The following is a 20,716-nucleotide window of genomic DNA, read 5'->3' as shown; positions in this document are numbered from 1 at the left end:
TAAGCTGCAGCAACTGTAAGCCAAAATCTTAACTTTTTTGATTTTTGTTCTATTTCTTTTTCTTTCCAACTGCAGGAGCAAACTGAACATATTTATGATAACTGCCTGGAAATAAATGCTCGTCAACAACATGGCTATACTCAACGTAACAAACCCACGGCTTCATAAGAAGTGCAGTCACAAAATTTAGGTCGGGAAAGGTGTGAAACTGCCAACAACACTTCCTAGGAACAAAATCCCCATGTTTTTTTCACATCCTCTGTTGAAATTTCTTTAACTGCTCTGTTCTTTATGTAATGCAGAGCATCTTTGCTCAAGGGTCCAGTGTGTAAGATTTATGGGGATCAATTGGCACAATATGACAGAAACGGAGTATAATATTCATACGTATATATATTCATTAGTGTATAATCACCTGAAAATACTTTTTTCATTAACTCAGAATGAGCTGCTTATGGATCTGAGCTTGCACTGAAACAACGACCTCCTGGCATTTGTGGTCTGTTGGCCTCCCACTCACTGTTCCTTCCTTCCTCCACTGTTCATCAACAAACAGTGACAGACAGAGTACATTGTGTAGACGCACAAACAGAGTAGCAAGTGGAGGCGTCTTCATTTTGAATGAAAGATAAAAGCAATGTGCACTCTCCATCTAATTTTAACTATTTATTTAAAAGTATTTGGCCTGATAGCGATTTATTTAAGAAAGATTTAAGAAATACAATTACAGTTTCAAGCACTTTCCAAGCACTTGTCAGACCTTGAAAATTTTTAATTAAAATTCTAATGTTTTCAAAAGACCTGTGTCAGGTCCTCAGGAGTGTTCAATGAAACCCCTTTCAATGCATGTGCCTGTGCTTTTCCACGCCAATGTTTCCATGTTTTCATTGTAAAGGAGTTGTTGCCACAGCTGGATTTTATAACAGAGGATATAAAGTGGGAAAATCAAACACAGGAAGCAGCAGTCTCGATCAGGGCAATACATGTGACCTGTCATAGATGTTCAAGATTAAAAACTGCTAACCTAAAAATGAACTAAAAATAACCATCACACAACTGCATTTTTTTTTCATTAAGTGAGAAACACCTTCTGAATAAATGGCAGTTACGCAGCTGGCAGTCATGAGTGTGGAATATGTTTATCATCATTTTACCTTCAGTTGAGTTTTTCACCATAGACCGATTTTGGATATAATCATATGTGAAATGACATTTGCTCGACCTCAGTCATTAAGATTTGGAATGAAATTCAACGATGAAATATCAAAACAGCAAAAAGTAAACTGCTGCTTTAAAAGTAACTCACTGTCAGTCAGGAAAGTGAATATCAACTGTGATAAAATTAACGACGAGGAGGCTTCAAAGGCAAAGAGAACAGACGACCAGTGAAGATTCAAGATTCAAAAGTGGTTATATCCAGCAGAGCTCAGAGGCAAGCAGTCAGAGCAGCTCCAGAGAGTGTATTTTCATAGGAGTGGAGTCAGTGAACTCCTACTTCCTATTTGGACCTCAGTACTCCTTTATGAACTCATCTGACCCTTCGCTAAGCCCTGCCCTCCTTAGTTACTGCTATGTCTGCAAAACTTTCCATTTTCACACTGCATAAATGCAGTACAGTGATAACGGTGGCAGATATAACATCGAAATTGGGGGTAATTATCGAAACACGAGGTCTTTGAATCCTTAGAGACGTAAACAAAAGCAGATTCTCATTTCTAGCATATATACATATGTGTATGTGTGTATGTATATATATATATATATATATATATATGTATATATATATATATATATATATATGTATGTATATCTGACAGTTAAGACACAAGTACAGATAGTGATTTAAAGTATCAAAGCCTTTATGGAGATCATAATGTTGATTAATGTTGAAATGGCAATCTTCGGTCTCAGTAATTATTAATACCAACAGATAATACACTGAAGTGTTTTTTGCCCCCCTCAGTTGTTAAAATCAAGTTAGCGCCCATGGTAACGGCCCTTGTAACGAGCAAACTGAACTTCATAGGTAAATGCCCCTTTAAAGGACAGGGTCAGATTGTTTATCTAAATACAGGAGCCAGATTCTTCCTGTTTCTTGTTTTCTTTGAGATGAGAGACTTTTTCCATTCCCATAACTCATAGAGCTGTCTTTAAAAACAGTGCATATTTCTGTTTCCATGTGACCAGGCTTGTGACCAGGCTTGTGACCAGGCTTGTGACAGCTGCTTCTAACATCCACTTGGTCATGAAGTCTGCTCTGCTACACACTTACTGTTGGTGCATATTTGTTGAGTCCATACAAAACATACTAGGCCTATATAAGTCCTGAATCCTTGGAATATTGTGTGTGAAACGAGGCAAAACTATATTAGCACTACTGTCAAAACAAAACTTCAGATAAAGTATCAAGGGTTATGTGTTTAGTATACAATCTGTTAATATATTTAAATACTTGAGGCATTTGTACTTTTTATCCAACTTTAATTAAAATCCAGTTGAAAAGGCAAACAAGAGGCTCAAGATTGGAGATATAAATAAAACAACTGAAATGTTTAACATCAAAAGGCACATAACAAACAAAAAGCAGTGTAGTAGTTTTCAAAACAAAAAATGACTTTTATGAAAAATTACAACAAATATGAAAACAACCGAGGCACTATAGGCAAAAGAGAAAAGAAGAGAAGAAGAAGAAACGTTGACTATAAACAGTTACAGTAATCACACAATAGAGTGTAATAATTATTTAAAATAAATTATTTAAATGTTGTGATGTAAAAGAGAAGCTGCCATATATATACTTTTTTTCTGATTGGCTGGCAGGTGTCTATTATTATTGTCAAAATTGAGCCTGATTATATTAATTTTATGCACATTTAGTTGCTCATTCTTGTATCTGTATAAATAAATTGGCATTGCCTTGCTTTATTTACAGTAGGTGAACAGAAACCAGCTGTAGACGTCATGTTACTGTTGAACCGACAAACTGACCATTTCATTAGAGAAGCACAGATTGTGTTGTGTTTTGTTATCAAAATAAACATCTTCTATAAGGATATGTTGTCAAATGAATGGAGATTTTAATTTTTACAACAACATTTGTGCTAATTGTGTGTGCACAAAGCAAGACAGTAAAACAGTGCGTGAGATAGACAGAGGACTGATGAGGCACTTTCCTCTTAATGATTTTGGGGAGATTATATTGTTTTTGTTTTGTTTCAAACAGGGCAGGGACATGCAACATGCAGGAAACAGCTATGGGCTGGAATGCAATGCAGTAAGGGCTGAAGCTTTAGCAAATAGTGCGCATGTTTTTCTTTCTTTTTTTTTTTTTTTAAGATTTTTTTTTTTTTGGCTTTATTTTTGATAGTGACAGGTGAAGATTTGACAGACAACCAGGCGGAGACAGAAGATAACACACAGCAGATGGGCTGCAGGCAGGAATCAAAAACAGTGGCCGCTGCAGAAGACTAACAGCCTCAGAACATGGGGCTCACGCTCTACTAACTGAGCTATAGGGACACCCCATATGGTGTGCACGTTCTACTAGGTAGCTACAAATCTGCTTAGATAAGGCAAATTTCTCAGTCTTTGCACCCTGAAGTTTATTTAGCACATTTGAACTGTGGGATTCAAGAGTCCCTGTGGGGATTTTGACCACAAATAGTGCTTGAATGAGTCAGACAGCACTGTGCTTAGCTGTGGTGAGAGTAGTGAGGAAAATGCCTTAAAAAATTCCTCAAGAAACCCATCGGGCCCTGGGGATTTTCCTGACTGTGGAAATAGCAACATCTATCTCCTCTTTTGTTATGGATGCATCTAATCTCATTTTACTGTCTGGGGAGAGTGTGGGAATAATTAGTTGGTTCAAAAAATTATCCATTAATTTAGTATTATTCGAGAATTCAGAGGTGTAGAGTTGAGAATAGTAATTCCTGAATGTTTCAAAGCATTAAGCACATACTAAATGTAGATTGTCAGTTTAAATGGCAGTATAAAATACATTGGCATGTATTTGTCATAAAATCTGGTTTTGTGTATACACAGCCAAAAAAATGGTTATCTCTTTGAGAATATACTACAGAAAGCTAACTGCTGAAAGCTATTACTTAAGTGCATGTAAACAAACTGATGGACAGGAAGAAAAAGAAACATATTTCACAACCTATATATATATATATATATTTTTTTTTTTTTTATATATATACATATGTATATATATATGTGTGTGTGTGTGTGTGTGTGTGTGTGTGTGTGTGTTTCCTCTACATGGTACAGGTTGTTAAATAGGTTTCTTCCTGTCCTGCTGTGCTGATGAAAGTATCATCAGCACAGCAGGTTTTTAAAAAAGGAAGGATCATTAATTTACATTCTCAAAATAAATCAAGTTAAAGTCTAACTAAAACTGAAGTTGACATCAAGTAATAAAGAAAAACTAAAATCCAAAACACAGTGAAGGGGCCAAATTTGATTACTGACATGCTGCAGGCTGACTTCAGTAGATTTACATGCTGTGACCACATCAATACAGCATGTGTAAACTTGTCTCCAATTTTTGCATTCCTGATTTCTCAGAGTAACTTGGTTTCTTGTGTGCATGTAAACATGCCTCATAATCCACTGCAGTTATCAGTACTTTGCACCGTTGACTGAAACGCGCTGACTGCTGCAGTCAAAACGGCTGTTGATATATCAGTCACAAACAGTTACAAGCCACATCCTACAAATAACTGACACCGGTTGAAATTCAGTCAGTGACTTCCTATTTGACCACAAATTCTTCCTTCTTGGCTTGAAATCACTTTTTAGAGTATCACTACTTTTCTGTTGTATTAGCATTTGATAGATTTGTTGACAAATGAACCAACTGTTATTGCTAAGAGCAGTAAACATGACCAATGTAATGACATTTGATGGTGGAAAAAAGTTGTTTAAAACCACTGAAACTAATATGAATTCGGTAATACAACACCTGTCCTGCTGCACCTTTTTGACTAACCAGTTGAGCCAGGAATGACACATGTTAGCAGCAGAGCTTGCAAATCACCAGTAGCTCAATGATTGGTTTTCTTCCATGGAAGTCAAAGAGATTCCTAAGGCAGAGAATAACAAACATATTAATCATTTCAAATAAAACCGAAAGGAGTTTCAAGGTATCTGCAGATTTCTGTGAGAACATTTAAAAAAGAAACAAAACTGACACCTAAAGCAAGAAAAAACATCATACTGTCCAGTTGTTTCCAGAAACGAGTATGAAATGGATTGTAGTCTACTGCTACAAAAATAAAACTACAGCTGAAATATGCAGCATACAGCTAATAACTAAGTCATTAATGCAAAGAAAACCCTTTGAGATTTAACTTTGAGAGAGGGATGGAAATTAAAAAGACCCAGAATGCATAGTAGGTTCTACCTCTCCATATAGTCAAGTCATTTCTTCTTCTTCCTGGTTCTGGTCTCCCTGAGCCGCTCTAGGTGAGGTAGGATTTGTTGAGACCGCCTGTCTCTGCATTATGAGACTTACTAACCTGGATAATGAAACAATACAAAATATATGCTTATACACTTAGTAGCAGTAGTAGTACTGTATTTTTTTCACTCAAGTATATGCACTACTACTGTACTCGGGACCTTTTAAATATCCCAGCTTTGTAAAGGTACCATCCTGCAGAAGCAACATTCAGGAGAAGCAGAAAGCAGAATAAAACCCAACAAGTGGTGCAGCTTCCTTTTGGGACACAGGACACAAGAAAGAAGAATACTGTGTTAGGAAATACTGATATAAACAGCCAGTTTATTAGAAGGGGTGTGAATCACAAGCTTCATGATACAATATTATGTCTTTACTCTGGACAACAATACAATATTTGCTGATATAACAAAGTCTGCCATGATGTGATTTTGATTGATGATGATACAGATTAATACTTTTATTTTTCAATGATAATATTGGATTGTTGACTCACCTCACTACTTTGTTACACACTGTACACTGATTCATTTTATTTGCAGTCAACCACATCCCAAACAATTCATACCCAAATTCAAGTCCACACTACACTTTACTGCCATGTCAGAGGGGAGCTTTGGGTCTACTTAGTTTTTCCTTTGTATTAGTTTTAGTTGACGTCCATTTTGTTTTCCCCTCTTGTGTTATTTGGTTTGGCCAGTATATATGTTCCCTCTTGTTTAATTATCTTAGGTCAGTTTGGTCAGTTAACACCCTGTTTTGTTGCTGTTATTTTGAGTATAGTTCTATTTTGTTGACCTCTCTCCTGTTCTCCTCATTGCCTCACTGCTTGGTCCTTGACATATACACTTATTCTGAATTTGATGCCTGTAACATGCTTCAAAAAAGTTGGGACAGGAGCAACAAAAGACTGAGGAAGTTGTGGAATGATCAAAAAACACCTGTTTGGAACATTCGAGGGGTTAACAGGTTACATGGTATCAGGCGACAGCATAATTACATATTAAAAGGACTCTTTGACAGGTTTGTTCAAGCATCAGGCAACAGTTGAACAGTTTTCTGCTGCAATCTTTCCTTTTTTTTTAAATTAAGACACAAAAAAATGACAAAAGAATCAAACAGCATCCACAACAGACTGAAATTTTTTTGACAGAAAATGGACCTCACCTGCAGCCACATGCACATAGAGGTAACCAGTTTTATTTCCATGTTTGTTAGATGCTTCACACTGGTAGAGGCCATTCAGGTCAGCGGTCATGCTCAGAAAATGCAGCGTTGCACCATCCAGTCTGACAGCAGACTGAGGCCATGTGTTGTAAGATCTGAAACAGGCGAACAAAGACAAGCATTGAACTGTACAGCTAAATAAAGACTTACAGCAACAGGCCAGAAAATCTTTCAGAGCCTAATGGATTCATTGAGCCAAATTGCCACAGGGGTCTATCCTTTGGTCCATTGTTGTTTATTTTGCATGTAAATAACATAATTCATCCAAATCAGTCTTTTTATGTCCATTTCATTGGTGATGATGCAATTTTATATGCTCTAGGTGCAACCCCAGTCCCTGACCCGTCTTCAGTCTGCTTTTGATTTCTTCCAGTTATCACTCATTAATTATAGATTAGTTTTATTTGCTATCGGTCCCACATACTCACCTGGAGACCCGCGGTGATTGAGACTTTGAGGTCGTAGCACCTAAACTATGGAACTCTTTTCCTGCACTTACAGTCGGCTGATTCTGTGGACTCATTTAAAAGTTCAGACAGGCGTTTGGGTGACCTGTATTCACCAGATCTTATGTTTTTAGTGTGCAGTCACATTGTATATTGTGTCTTTTTCATTGTGATTCAGTTTTAATCTTTACTCCTTGTAGATTTCTCTTTTGTATTTGTTTTTAAATGTTGTGTAAAGCACTTTGTGACTCATGTCTGTGAAAAGCGCTATATATAGTTTTGAGTAGTTGCTTCTTAAATGCAGAAACAACAAAGTACATGCTATTCTCCACCACCACCCATGAGTCTGACTATCCTGCTATTAAAACTTCAAACAGCACCCATATTGCTCTGGTTGAGTTTTACAAATAGCTCATGCTTTGTCTTCTGGCTTAATCAATAGATTATGCTTTAATTTTACTGGTTTGACCCACTTGAGATCAAATTGGGCTGTATGTGGCCCCTGAACCAAAATGAGTCTGACACCCCTGATAGATGTTGATACAACTACTACACTACTTCAGTATATATCACTCTCATAACACAAGTTAGACATTATGATGTTCCGGACGTTTGCTTTAGGAAATTTTCTCCTACTGGACCTCTTTGAATTTTAGTTGAATACCCCTGGTTTACACAGAGAGAGGTTTGTTCAACGTACTGCACCTGGTCCATGTGAAGTCTGCAGTTGGATTGGCTTCAGTCACACATTCAAATGAGTCTTTGGCTTGTTCTCGTATTTTCACTTCCAATGGTGGAACTGCAAGGAACAGGCAGAAAGAAAAGGTTGTGTTATTGTTGAGAAAATACTATTCACAGTAAATCAGAATAACACTGATCACCCAAGTTTGGATCCCCTCTATACTGATCATTGACATATATAAAGATGGAGGGGCGCCCCTATAGCTCAGTTGGTAGGGCGTGCGCACCATGTACTGAGGCTGTTAGTCCTCTGCAGCGGCCGCCGGTTCGAATCCCGCCTGCGGCCCATTTGCTGCATGTCATCCCCTGTCTCTTCACCCCCCTTTCCTGTCATACCTTCAGCTGTCACTATCATTAAAAGGCAAAAAAAAATGCCCCCCCCCAAAAAAATATATAAAGATGGACAACATGAGAGCTTCCCAAAAGTGAAGCCAAAACATTTTGATCGGCCCACTGGCGGCTGGCGAAAGTACAGGCCATAAATCCACGTCAGCAAACGTAACATGAGCCAAAGGAAAAATAGTGCATGTAAAATAAGTTTTTGCCCATGGTTTCTGTCACTTAAAGTAGTTCTTTTCACACTGATGTTTGTTCAAGTGCTCATTGTTCTAGTATGTTTGTTTTTAATTAGCTATTGGATGCTATACACAGCGCACATCATGATTGACAGCTCAATCCTGCTCACAAGGCGGTCGAGTCCTCAACACTGCAGCTCCAACCCTGATTACTACACGGGCTCCAAATGGTGTCACTAGCACAAAATGGCAGCACTTTCCTGAATATTTTGGCTTCATTTTTGTTTAAAGTGAGAAAGAGGATCTGCATTATTCATCTGTATTTTATAGCCAGTCGGGTACCTACACTTGGTTTCAAGGCTATTTTGGATTGAGGAAGTTGAAGTACTGGTTTTTAAGTTACCTCTCAACACGCTCTGCATTGGATATTACAGAGGTCTTATTTATTACTTGAAATCTTGTTAATCTAACTTCAATGGTTTCTTAACTGCTGCTACAGACATACAGAAAAAACAACTGATAAATGTACAGATCTATTCATATAAATAAAGTATTTTAAAGCTCATGTTCCTTAAATTTAAAAACATTACCAACACACCTAGCAGGAGTCCACATGTTTACCCTGAATTTGTGTTTTCAGGATACTGGAATTTCTCATTCAGTACAATACCTTGAAAGATATACTATATTAGATACCACAGGGAAAAACTGATTCAACATTGAGGGCAGACAAGTTTAGGAAAATGACGAGACTATGTAGGCACCGAAACGGTGTGTGTCAACTCGCTGTCGGAGAGAAGAGAGCACAAGAAAGTGCAGCTGGTACCACAATGAAAGCGTTTCAAATATTCAGTATTGATATTTATCAATATTTTTGACAACACTACACTGAATTAGCTTGATTTTAAAAACTGTGGGACCACAGCATTTAACCTTAGTTAATTTGAAGGATGTGTTAATTAGGCTGCTCTTATTAAAATCCAGGGTGTCTGAAATTTGCTTGTGTATTTCTTTCTCTTAATGTTCTCCATATTACTGTCCATCTCTCACTCACTGAGGAAGATGGGGCACAAGCATGGATGCAAAGAGGAGTCGATACAGCTGGAATGAGCAGCTGTCCTCCATGTCACATGCAACTCTACTGTTGCACAGCACTAGCACTTATGACAGAATGAAAATGACTCTTCACATAGAGTGGCAACTGTAACTACAGATCTGTCACGCTTTGCATATCTCTACATGTTGAAGCAGCATGAAGCTGAAGAGTGATATTCTGTGTCTCATGAGTTTGGAGGGTGGAGTCTTTTTTCAAAAACCTAAAACACATGAGCAAAGGGGTGGGAAATGGATTTAGCCAGTCACGGTCCACTGCAATAAATCTAATCCCTGCGCTTCCTTTCCCCATGTTAATGACTGTATTTATGTCATTTATCATAAACATGTGTATCATATGTCATACCTGACCAATGTTTGCTGAGATGTAAGTTAGCTTTAGCCTCAGTCTTTTAGCATTAACACTATATCATGTATACACCCATAAAGTAACTTAACATATTTAAGACTCGTTCGGAGGGTTTTTTTAAAATGTGTCAGATCTAAACATTAAAAAGTCAGCTCACTTGAGGAGTTTAAGCATTAGAATTAGCTTACATTATCTTGTTATGCTATACTATGCTATGCTATGCTATGCTATGCTATGCTATGCGTTCATCAGCAAGAAATGAGATGCTGTGTTGTGTTTTCCTCTTATGTTTCTAAAAAATACTCCCAATTTCAGTGTTAAATTCACCACCATCAGTGTAAACAGAATATGTGTAGTGTGAGAATGGAAAGTTTCATAGCAACAGTAACTAAGGACAGCAGTGAGGACACTCTCAAAGTACCATTAGTTAATAGACAGCCAGCAGCTATTTCACAAGGTGTCAACCCCAAGAAAATTCCAAAAAAGAAGAAAGAAAGCAGAAGAAAAGTCTGAAAAAGTTCAAATATAATAGTGAAAACGTCTCCCTGACTCTCATGTTAGCTGCATAAGTAACTGATGTATGGAAGTGTTTTGTATACCCACATTCAACTTGTATGATGAAGTCCAGGGTTTCTTCTTTTGGCAGGGCTGCACTGGTTACAACACACTTGACTGAATGATTGTTGATTTCTCTGGTTGGGACTCCAAACAATGAACTGACTGTGGTGGTTGTACCGTTGGCGTGCGTAATAGAGTTGGGTTCTGGCCTCACTTTTTCTCCCAGAGTACCAGTGTCCCACCTCAACTCCGCAGGAGGCCTGGACCCAGCAGCCGTGCAGGTAACAAGGGAAACTTCTTCATTACCCAAAACAGGATGATGATCTTGCAGGCTTGAGACGGGAGGCACTAGGAGAATTACAGAACACAAGAAAAGTCAACATGCAAACTTGAACAGGCATTACAAAACATGATCACACACAAATTGCAACACAAACTCTTTCAACTGTTATTATTTCATAAATAAGTCACAATCAACCAGAAATTATGTCATATGAGACATGAAGTTGGATGCAGCACAATGCGTATGCATAAAGACCTGCAAAATCTTTGGAATGAAAAGTTTTTTTACCATTTCATATTCCATTTCTTACAATACTTTTTTAAAAAATGTAAGTTTTTGTATTACTACCCCAAGCTTCTATAAGGGGGTATCTCATAATAACCTTTTACCCTCAGGAAGATATTGCAGATTACCGATGACAAATATAAATATCGACAAGAAATCCCTTGTCCCAAGTGTCTTCAAGGTAATTAATGAATTTGGGATCTGGTACACTAAGATAAAGGGTAACACTGCTGAGTTTGCAGCAGTACACTAATGTGGTATTGCAATCAGTGAATAGAATATAAAATGTCTGATTTCACTGTAGCTTTTCTAAAACACTGTGATGCATATTGAAATGTAAACAAGTGAAATTGTGAGAAAAAAGCATTTTTTAAAAAAATAATTAATAAAAAAAAAAATCAAACACAATTTGTTCCAAGCAGAATAAAACTGAAGTCTGTTCTAAATGTTTTAAATAAGATTACCAAAAAAGCTTAGGATTTCAAAAGTTTTTGACATAAAACTATAAATATAATATAAAAAATATAAAAGAGTGCAAAGTGAAAGCTTGAAGTGATTGGACAAAAGCTTGTGCAGAAATAATTTAGATTGGTTGAATTTATATGAACTGTTGCGATTGCAGCTTCCTGGAGGGACTGATATATGGGTTGTGATGTTGAATTGTTTGACATGGAGAGACTCTTACTATGATATTTCTAGTTCACTTGTACTACTACTACTACTACTACTACTACTATCATAGAAATGTTTTAAAAAAGGTAAAAAAAAAAAAAAAAACATAATTCAAACATGAAATTATTCTTGTGTGGACCAAAATATAATACAAATCATTATTCTTGACCAAGTGTATGGAAATCAAATGCCTTTACTTAGTGTGTGAATTACCTGGTTGCAATCATGGCTGCCCCAAAGTTTTAGTTGTTAAGACTCAATATGCAGTGTACAAGACTTAAGTTTGTATTTTTATCCATGCATAACCATGATGTTTACACAGAAAAAAAAACACTGCTTTTCAGGTTTTAGAGGGTAATAGTACATTTTCTAAACTACACAACATTTTGATTGCTGGCACTTTGCAGCAATCATAATTAGTCACCTTTTTAGTGACAATTGTTTTATTGATTTCTCCCAAAAGTTTTGCTGTTGACTTTCACTGTGTCTCATGTGTCAAACAAGGCGTCAACAGATTTGAAAACAGATTTGAATACAGGTCTTTTTGACCAACTTATGGAGGAGTGTAGGTTTCAAGGCAGTTGTCGTGTTCAACAGTTGCCAGTACCAACTTTTGTTGCTTTGTACGCAATTATACTGATATAAAGGTGTTGATTTCAATTATTATGTTATGAAGCAAAAAGTGGTACCAGGATATGGTGAAGAAACACTTTTGAACCATCACTTTGACCTATTAGTGTACTTTATACGTTAATAAACCTTTGTCAAATCATCCAGAACATATTTAATGCAAAGCATAATACCAAGCACGTTTAGAGGTATCTGTGTCTGGTGGTTTCCACTGGGGAACAACGTGAAGATGCATGTGTAAATCCCTTCATCCATCAGTGTGACATCAGGCAACTTGAGTGATCCATTTTTGTCAGTAATGCTCCCAAAAAATTCAAATCGAGTGTCCTGTGTTTGGACATGCTGTCCATTTGTAGCCACAATCGTAAAGAAATGTTCATTTTGAGGTTTTCCTCTGGTCCTCCTCTCCCATGTAATCTGAGTGATGGGCTCGGAGGTCTCAACAAGTTTGCAAGGTAAGACAACGGTCTGTCCTTGGACCACGGTCATGTTTCCTCCAATCACCTGGAGAGCTATGAGGGGCATAAAAAAAACATGTCAAGATTTTAGATCAGAAGGCAGAAAGACAAATAAAAACACACAGGGTGAAAATGAGAACTCAGTCATTATCTACCGCCCCCCCCACAACTTGATCCCAACTAACGTGTTTCACACGGAAGAAAAAGAATGTCAACGCCTGGGAGGAAGAGGGGAGAAGATATATGGACAAATTTTACATTTGACGTGAAGGAAAACAAGACGCTGTGTAAACTCACTGGACGTTATCCCGTTTATTACACGGCGTACGGATGAAATATTAAATTTGAGACGTGATGTTCGTCAAAATACGACTTTTATCGATTATTTAGCGTAGCTATATAAATCTGCTAGTCTGGATTTTTCCGCTGTTTTGCTAACATTCCTTAACATATTCATAGAGGTTTCATTTCCTTTCAGAAACTGAAGGGAAGGTTTACATATTACCCTTTACGCACTTTTTAGTCGACTAAATCTACTGTAGTTTTCGTCGACTATATATTTCGGCAACTAAAACTAGACTAAAACCAAAACAATTTAGATGACAAAATTATGACTAAAACTAAATTGCATTTTAGTCAAAAGACTGACTAAAACAGGGAAGTTTTCAGCCCACTTACCGTCTACAGCTGTGATCAGGATTAATGCTGACACCGCGAAAAGCATAATGATGTTCTTGGAGGAATACGGGGTCCATAGTTTATCGTGGAAATGGCAAAAATAAACTCCGTCCATCCATGACCAAGCTTGATTCAGACTGCAGTCACGACAGTCTTCACTTCAGGCCTGGGCATGCGGCCCAGATACGTCCCGCGATGTCGAAGACATACCACGCCTTTCATTTTGAAATTCTTGTGAGTGCGCTTCTTCTTGGCACAGTTGATCGACGTGAGCGATGTTTGCAGTCGCGGCATCGTCTGCTGACCCCCCAAGAGTACCCGTCTGCAGGGAAGATGGCGGACAAGGGTGCCGCCATAGCTCTAGTCCATACCGGAAGTCACAACCGGAAGTTGGCCTTCTTTCGTGTATATTATTCGCTATTCGCCGCTCCATACTACATAATTTAATAGTTAATCGAATCTAAGTCTTTTCACGATTTTATACAGTATGTAAAACTGAGATGTTAGCACATATCACACATATCATTCATGCTAGAACTGAAAAATAACAATCACCTTCATATTAGCATGGTTAATTGTAATTTATGTTGAGTGTAAAAAAGGAGGCCAGCACTGGTGGTAATACAGGGTTATTCAAAAAGAATGAACTGATTTCATGACGCATTGCTTCAGTTCTTAAGCATTGTCATGGAATGAGTCAGTGACCATTTGAAAGAGGAGTTTTCTAAGTTTTGAATGGCTGCCACAGGGGCGCTGTAGCTGCGTCGTTCCTCCAGCAACGTTCAGTTGTTTGTTTACCCCCGGAATGGCCAGTCCTCAGCAAAAGGCGTTCTGCGTTCTCAAGTTCGCGAAAACAAATTCAGTTGTCACGGTGCAGTGTGCTTTTCGAAGGTGATTCAACTCCGCCCTCTCGATGAACCTGGATGACCTTAAACATCGAATAACAACAGCGATCAACTCAGTGGATCGTGATATGCTGATACGCGTCTGGGAGGACTTCTCTTATCGCATTGATGTTGTCCATGCTGCAGGTGGTGGCCACATTGAACACTTGTAAGACAGGAAATAAAAGTTGATTGTGAGTAGAATACTTGTGACTTGGCTGGAGTTTTCTATTGCTTTTCCTCAATAAAATATTGCGTAATGAAATCGGTTCATTCTTTTTGAATAACCCTGTACAGTGTAAGGACTGTATTGCACAGATATTATGCAGGATCTTTTTTTTTTCTTTAACCTTTATTAGTGAATTTACAAAACAAATTGGCATAGTACAGTGTGGTACATAATTAATTAATAATTAAAGTCATAGTAATAAGAAAATAAAGTTGTATAAAATAACAAAAAAGATCCATAAATAATTAAAAGATTTTCAGTAGGGAATAAGAGCTAGGGGTTCTCTGTAAGTAAGATCTGCTAACATGCAGTTTCAGTGCATTCTTTTTCTCCATATATTTCAGTGAAGAAAAGTAATGTCGCATTTCCTTGTGAAAAACAGAAATATTATGCAGGATGTTGTTTGCAGGAAGGTGGCATGCTCTCCCTGCCTTTCCTGTATATAAGCCCAGCCTGCCCACCTGAAGATTCCTTCATTAAACACAGTACAGACTCCCCACACATTGTTTGCTAAAAAGCATACTAGAAAAGCTTAATGATCTACCGTCTGGACGTACCTTTTTTTTTTTTTTTTCCTGTTGTGCGATCTTACATACAGACACAAACCAATACAAACTTACAAGCACACAGGGGGTACTGTGCATAACAAACAGCAAACTAACAACCAAAGGAAAAGGATTTTACAGATCACTTCCACAAAATTTCTCCATGATAGCGTATGTTTTGGCAGCTTTCTTATTTCTGTTTTTTTTTCCTGGAAACTGATCGTTCTTCCTGTTTTTTCTTGTACAAAATGCTGGACATCTTTCCAAAAACTTCTACTGTACGTGCATCGATAGAATAAGTGAGCGATGGTTTCATCCTCCAGTCCACAGAAATCACACAAATATTCAATGTCTGGACGTACCGTAAAGATGGAGCGCTGAATAAGTAACAAGATACACGAAGAAGACCAACTTTGTATTAGTAATGTTATACTTGATTATAATTGATGTAGCTCAAGTAAATAACATGGGCAGCTTGTATCTAAGTCAGCACCATTGTTCCTGGTTAATCATTTATTACACACATCGTTTGTTAGATTCAGTGTCAGTGATGGTGATGCAACCAGCTGCATGAATGTCGGTGATAACAGTAAACGTAAAATAAAACCACAGATTGCTAATTATCTCATGTGTTTCTGTTGAAGAGCTGATGTGTGAAACCACGAGAGACTGACTGTGATGACCGAGCGAGGCAGATATTTACAAAAGAGAACAACAAGGTGTGTAACTGTCAGAAACAGTTTTCTGTATCCTCCAAAATAATCTAGACCGCCAGACAGTCTTCACAGTGATGGACCCATAAAATGATGCATGAATTGTTTCTATTTTGTTACTTTTGTTATTAGGGAGATGTATGTCTCCAGACTCGTCCACATGGTGTCGTCCAGCAGTGGTGACGCTTAGAGGGACCTGCTGAAATGATGACAGGGATTAACCCCTGATCCTGGATGTAAGGAACACACCCCATGTCTACAAAGTCTGGATCCATGTGACTGTAGGAAGGAGAAGTTTAGGTGTTGGTCCCGCCTACAGGTGTAAGTTTGGTCGGTCAACATGTATTTGGAGTATCACAAAATCTGGTTATTTTTATTCTGTCCTTCAGCACATTGGATAGAAAATGAAACAATGTTTCAGAGTTTATAGTGCAGATATTCAGCTTTAGTATGAGGGTATTTATTATCTGGTCATCAACTAAAAAAATCTGTAACCAGGTAATAAATGTGACCATTTTAATCAGGTTGATAAGAATAACTTAACTACTATAATTTTTGTTAACTTTTAAAGATTTTATTTAGCTGAAATAGGAGAGTTCAGTTTTTCACAAATATTCAACATCAACACATCTGGGAACAAACCTACATGATTTTCACAGGACAGGAAGGATATGAAAAATTGTAATTTTTAAAGTAACTAATGCCACAGAGAAATATACTGGAGTAAAAAGTACAATGTGTGAAATGTGGTGGGATAGAAGTATAAAGTTGCAAAACATGGAAATACTCAATTAGTACCTTGAATTTGTGTTTAAGTATGGTAACTGAGTAAAAGGTTTGGATGGTTTTGCCATCACTGTATGGATACACATTTGAAGAATATTTAGTCTGAAGTAATACTGATGTCTCCTGGATAATCTGGTTCCAGTCTTTTGGGACAGATCAGCAAAGACAGGAGGTCCAGTCCAATCTTTTAATATGGAATAGTTTAAACTGGTTTATTTATTTATGATTATGATTTTAGAAATAATTCATAAACTCAATAATTGATTATCAAACCAAGATATGTTAATGTGTAGAGTGTAAAGTGTAAAGCTGCTATGAATGCACATTAAACCAAATGGAGTTTAGATACAGACACATAAAACTATTGGAAGGTTTTCTGCCATCTTTCTCTCCCTGCAGAAAGTTCAGATGGCTTTCTTTGAAAACTGTTAATTCAAAGAACATTGAATTCTCTCCGTGGATATAAATAATAATAATTATAATAAAATGTTTTGTTGGATGCAGCTGCTTGCCTTGTGTATCAATATTGACCAAACTTCTTGGCTTAAGCTGAGCAGTTTCTTGCATTTATTGATATTCACTTGTACATGTTTATGTGAATTTATTAACATAAGACAACAAAAGGAAAGCAGCACGAGAAAAATGTTAATGCAAACATATATGATGAACATATTTTACATTATAAGAACTCTTCCCAGAAAAAGTGATTGGTATGTCTCCATCACAACAAAGAAAAAAAACACTATTATATGTATACGAGTATAGTCAACATATCAGCTTAATTAATGCTTAATATGTAATTATATTTACCGATAACTGCTGCCAATATGGCCGCTCCCATATGGATTTTATGTTATGGGAGCAGCTCCAAAATCCATCAGAAAAACTGATAAATGATGCCTCTCTGCTGCTCCGGAAGAGAAAAACAAAACACTATTATCTGTATTAAATAAAAGTGTAGTCAACGTAGTAACTTAATCATTGCTCAGTATATGTTAATATTTATAGAAAACAGTGGGGAATAGGGAAGGAAAGGGAATAGGGAGTTGGGGAATCGGCATGGGCAGAAGTCAAGTCAAAGGCCACTGCAGAGGGCTCACAATTATGCCTTTGAATAGTATTATGACTGATTCTTGGAGAATGATGACGGTTTGAGAGATTTATCATTGAATCACCACTAGAGAGCAGTATTGTCAAATTTATTCTTATTCCTAGTTCCAGCCTCTGTGTTGACACAAGGCATGAAATTATTTTTTGTAGACTGCACTACCAGCTAGCAGATTTGAACAGAATTAACAGATTTGACAGATTACAACAGAAACTAAATTGTATTATTACTCACTGTTAGACCTTCATTACATTTTATTTGATTTATTCATTACCTGGTAAGTCTGGTTCACATATTGTTTATTAATGGGAAAAAAGCAGATATGTGATTTCATTTTAGTTTACAGGACAGTTCTGTTATAATGTGTCCATAATTACTCTCTAATAAAGTCTAAAATTATCTAATAAAGAACATTTTATTTCTTGTTGTAATAATTTGATACAAAGTACAGCTTGTTACACTTTAATTGTGTACTGTAAATGTTTGTGTAAGCGCCACCCATTTTATCACTATACTTCCTTCACTGTCATGGCAGCAGTAACATCCCAGTGAAGCTATGTCTCCATGGCAACAAATGTCAATCTAATAGTTGCTGCTGTTTTATTTCGCTCTCATTGTGCCAAAATTTTAGCTCCATGTATGGTGAGGTGTGTGTGAGAAGCCACTTAAGAATGTCAAGAGTTTTAGATGATTTTGGCTCACTGCATCAGCTACACAGAGGAACAGGAATTTGAAAAGTTAAATTAAGACAATTATAACATCTGTGGTCTAGAATGCATGCTGTTATTAAGGGGCAGAAGTTTAGTTTAATAAGCTGGGTGGAGGACAGGATTAATAACACAAACATAACATGTTGAGCCTTCCATTATGAAGAGTTTACATATTAATTAATTCCTCTGACTCATCGAAGCTAAAATGTAACACCCATCTTTTCTTGTCCATTAAAGCAGCTAGCTGGTCAGTGACAAGTGAAGTGTGACAGCTGTTGTCTTGGATACAGGCAGTCTTGCGTACACTCTATACAAAGGCAGGAGCATGACAGGACGAGTACCAACTGAAGAATCAAGTGTAAAAGCCCTAAGCTAGGTGTAGTGGCTATCTTTAGTCTAAACATTTCTTCACTTTTATGTCTACTTATTTCTACATATAACCACACTTCTGGATGACACTGACGACAGGAGACTGCTTTACGCGTTGAGTCGGGTCGGTGCCAACGCCAACGCCAACGGTAAAACAACCGTGTGGCTCCGCCATCCTCATTTATTTACAGAACAGATCTTTCACAATAAAATTCCACTTCCTATTAATTCAACACAAATCAACGGAAACTGCAGAGACTAACAAAATAAAACTCAGAAGTCAAACAAACAGGAATTAAGTCCTACAAAATATTCAGCATTATTGCCTGACTTTAAATCTAAATAGTATGTCATTGTACTCAACAAATAATACAATTTAACAGTTAATACACTTCCTAAATGATAAATGGCGCTTACACTAGGATTTGCCAAGTTAAAATAAGGTATGAGGTCTGAGATATGATAAGACACAGCCACAAGTTTATGAACTGCTTCTGTAATAGGAAGACAGGATTTTTACTATTGTGGAAACTTTCTTTCAAGAATTCTTTCTGTTATGAGGTCCCAGGTTGAAAATACCAAAGTTACCCTTTAAGCGCATTGCTCTCAGCACAGGATAATAATAATAAAGGCAACTCAGGACGCCTGCTCTTTTCAATTCACTTCATTTCAATCGCACTTTTTTGCAAAACACTACACACCTTTTTCTATATTAGACACATTTAAAATTAAACTCCTTTGGAAGGCAACACCAGTCACAATGCCAAGCATGTTTAATAAGTGGCAGCACCCACTCCTCACACTAGTTAATTGTTAACTTAGAAATCTGACCTTTAGCTCTGCAAAGGGGCCACCGATTCGCCAAAGATTGAGAGTGAGAGTGAGTGTATAAACAATTGGGGAAAACTGATATTTTGTCTGAAGTCCCATCTTCTCTTATCAGGACTTTTGCAGCTAGACAGAAGTTTTCAAAAGTGAGGTACATGCTCCCGTCTCCCACATCCTCAGGGGAAATTACACCTTTGCTCATTATCACTGATGGTACAAAAAAGATCACAGAGCTTTAAATGCATCAAGGCTGAATCACATGAGCTACATGACCCCTAGGCAGTATTGGGAAGTTACTCAGGAAGTGTAATAGTTACTTTTTACTTATTACTCATTTATGAATGAATAATCTGACCTTACTTATCACTTGGTATCAAAAGTAATAAGTTACTTGTTATGTTACTGTGTTACATTGTTGGTGGACTTGTTGTGCTCCACAGTTGAACTGCTGATCCATTTAACTGTCAACACAGAGAAAGCTTATGCTGTCCAGATGTGGGTTGTGGTGTATCTGAAACAGTTCAAGTCGGGTGTGTCACATGCCATTGAAGAAATAGATTGCATGTTTGTGTTCATCACTGGCTGTCTCACTGTTGAATCAGACTGTCTGAAACCCCAATCAGTGGCAGAATCTGGACCAGCATGTATTATGTAGTTTTCTACTCTGAAACATGTGAAATCAATGTTTTTTTCCCAATTGCTAACAAGCACTGGTTAGTACTGAAGGCACTTTATCAGAACTTTTGATATGGTCTGCATTATCAACATGCTTCATGGTCAAAAAATTAATCCCACCTCCAAAAGTCATTCAAACCACCGACACTTTTCATACATGTGTTCGACCAAGACACTGGCAGCAACAGGGAGCATTACATAAATGATGATTTTTTTTATCTTTGAAGTTTGAATGATTTATCACATAAATTAGTATTTCACTGTAGAGTAAGAATAATCTTTATCAACTGTGCTCAAGTATATGAAACAAGAATTAATCTGAAATGCAGTAATTTGCCTCAGTGTCTTTTGTTTTTTTTTCTGTATCTTTGCAGAGAGTGCTTGCAAAAAATAGAAAATTCAGACGAATTCCTGAAATTCCAGTACTGCGATAAAAAAATAATTCCA

General features: G+C 37.2%; 1 protein-coding gene and 1 long non-coding RNA gene across 3 annotated transcripts; one reads left to right on the top strand and one right to left on the bottom strand.

Moving 5' to 3' along the window:
- Nucleotides 1-4,342: 4,342 nt before the first annotated feature.
- Nucleotides 4,343-13,603, bottom strand: LOC146322866 (nectin-1-like). 2 transcript variants are annotated; one of them, XM_084724974.1, is made up of 8 exons: nucleotides 13,423-13,603; nucleotides 12,460-12,798; nucleotides 10,462-10,764; nucleotides 7,846-7,939; nucleotides 6,635-6,789; nucleotides 5,629-5,725; nucleotides 5,411-5,525; nucleotides 4,343-5,090 (listed from the first exon to the last, which is right to left on the bottom strand). In XM_084724974.1, the coding sequence occupies exons 1-7, from the start codon at nucleotides 13,535-13,537 to the stop codon at nucleotides 5,423-5,425; spliced, it is 1,206 nt and encodes a 401-aa protein (XP_084581100.1). In that variant the 5' UTR covers nucleotides 13,538-13,603; the 3' UTR covers nucleotides 4,343-5,090; nucleotides 5,411-5,422. The 2 variants fall into 2 exon arrangements, with proteins under 2 accessions (XP_084581100.1, XP_084581101.1); XM_084724975.1 differs by lacking the exon at nucleotides 12,460-12,798.
- A 410-nt stretch (nucleotides 13,604-14,013) lies between these two features.
- LOC146322865 (uncharacterized) lies at nucleotides 14,014-19,454 on the top strand. Its single transcript, XR_014771315.1, has 4 exons — nucleotides 14,014-14,500; nucleotides 15,725-15,799; nucleotides 15,926-18,773; nucleotides 19,189-19,454. It is a non-coding gene; the product is annotated as an uncharacterized LOC146322865 (long non-coding RNA).
- The last annotated feature ends 1,262 nt before the right edge of the window (nucleotides 19,455-20,716 follow it).

Source organism: Lutjanus erythropterus, chromosome 8, assembly GCF_056507025.1.
Source record: "Lutjanus erythropterus isolate fLutEry1 chromosome 8, fLutEry1.hap2, whole genome shotgun sequence".
Classification (NCBI taxonomy): domain Eukaryota; kingdom Metazoa; phylum Chordata; class Actinopteri; order Lutjaniformes; family Lutjanidae; genus Lutjanus; species Lutjanus erythropterus.
The sequence above is the reverse complement of the archived record's forward strand: the minus strand, read 5'-3'. Positions and strand labels throughout refer to the sequence as shown.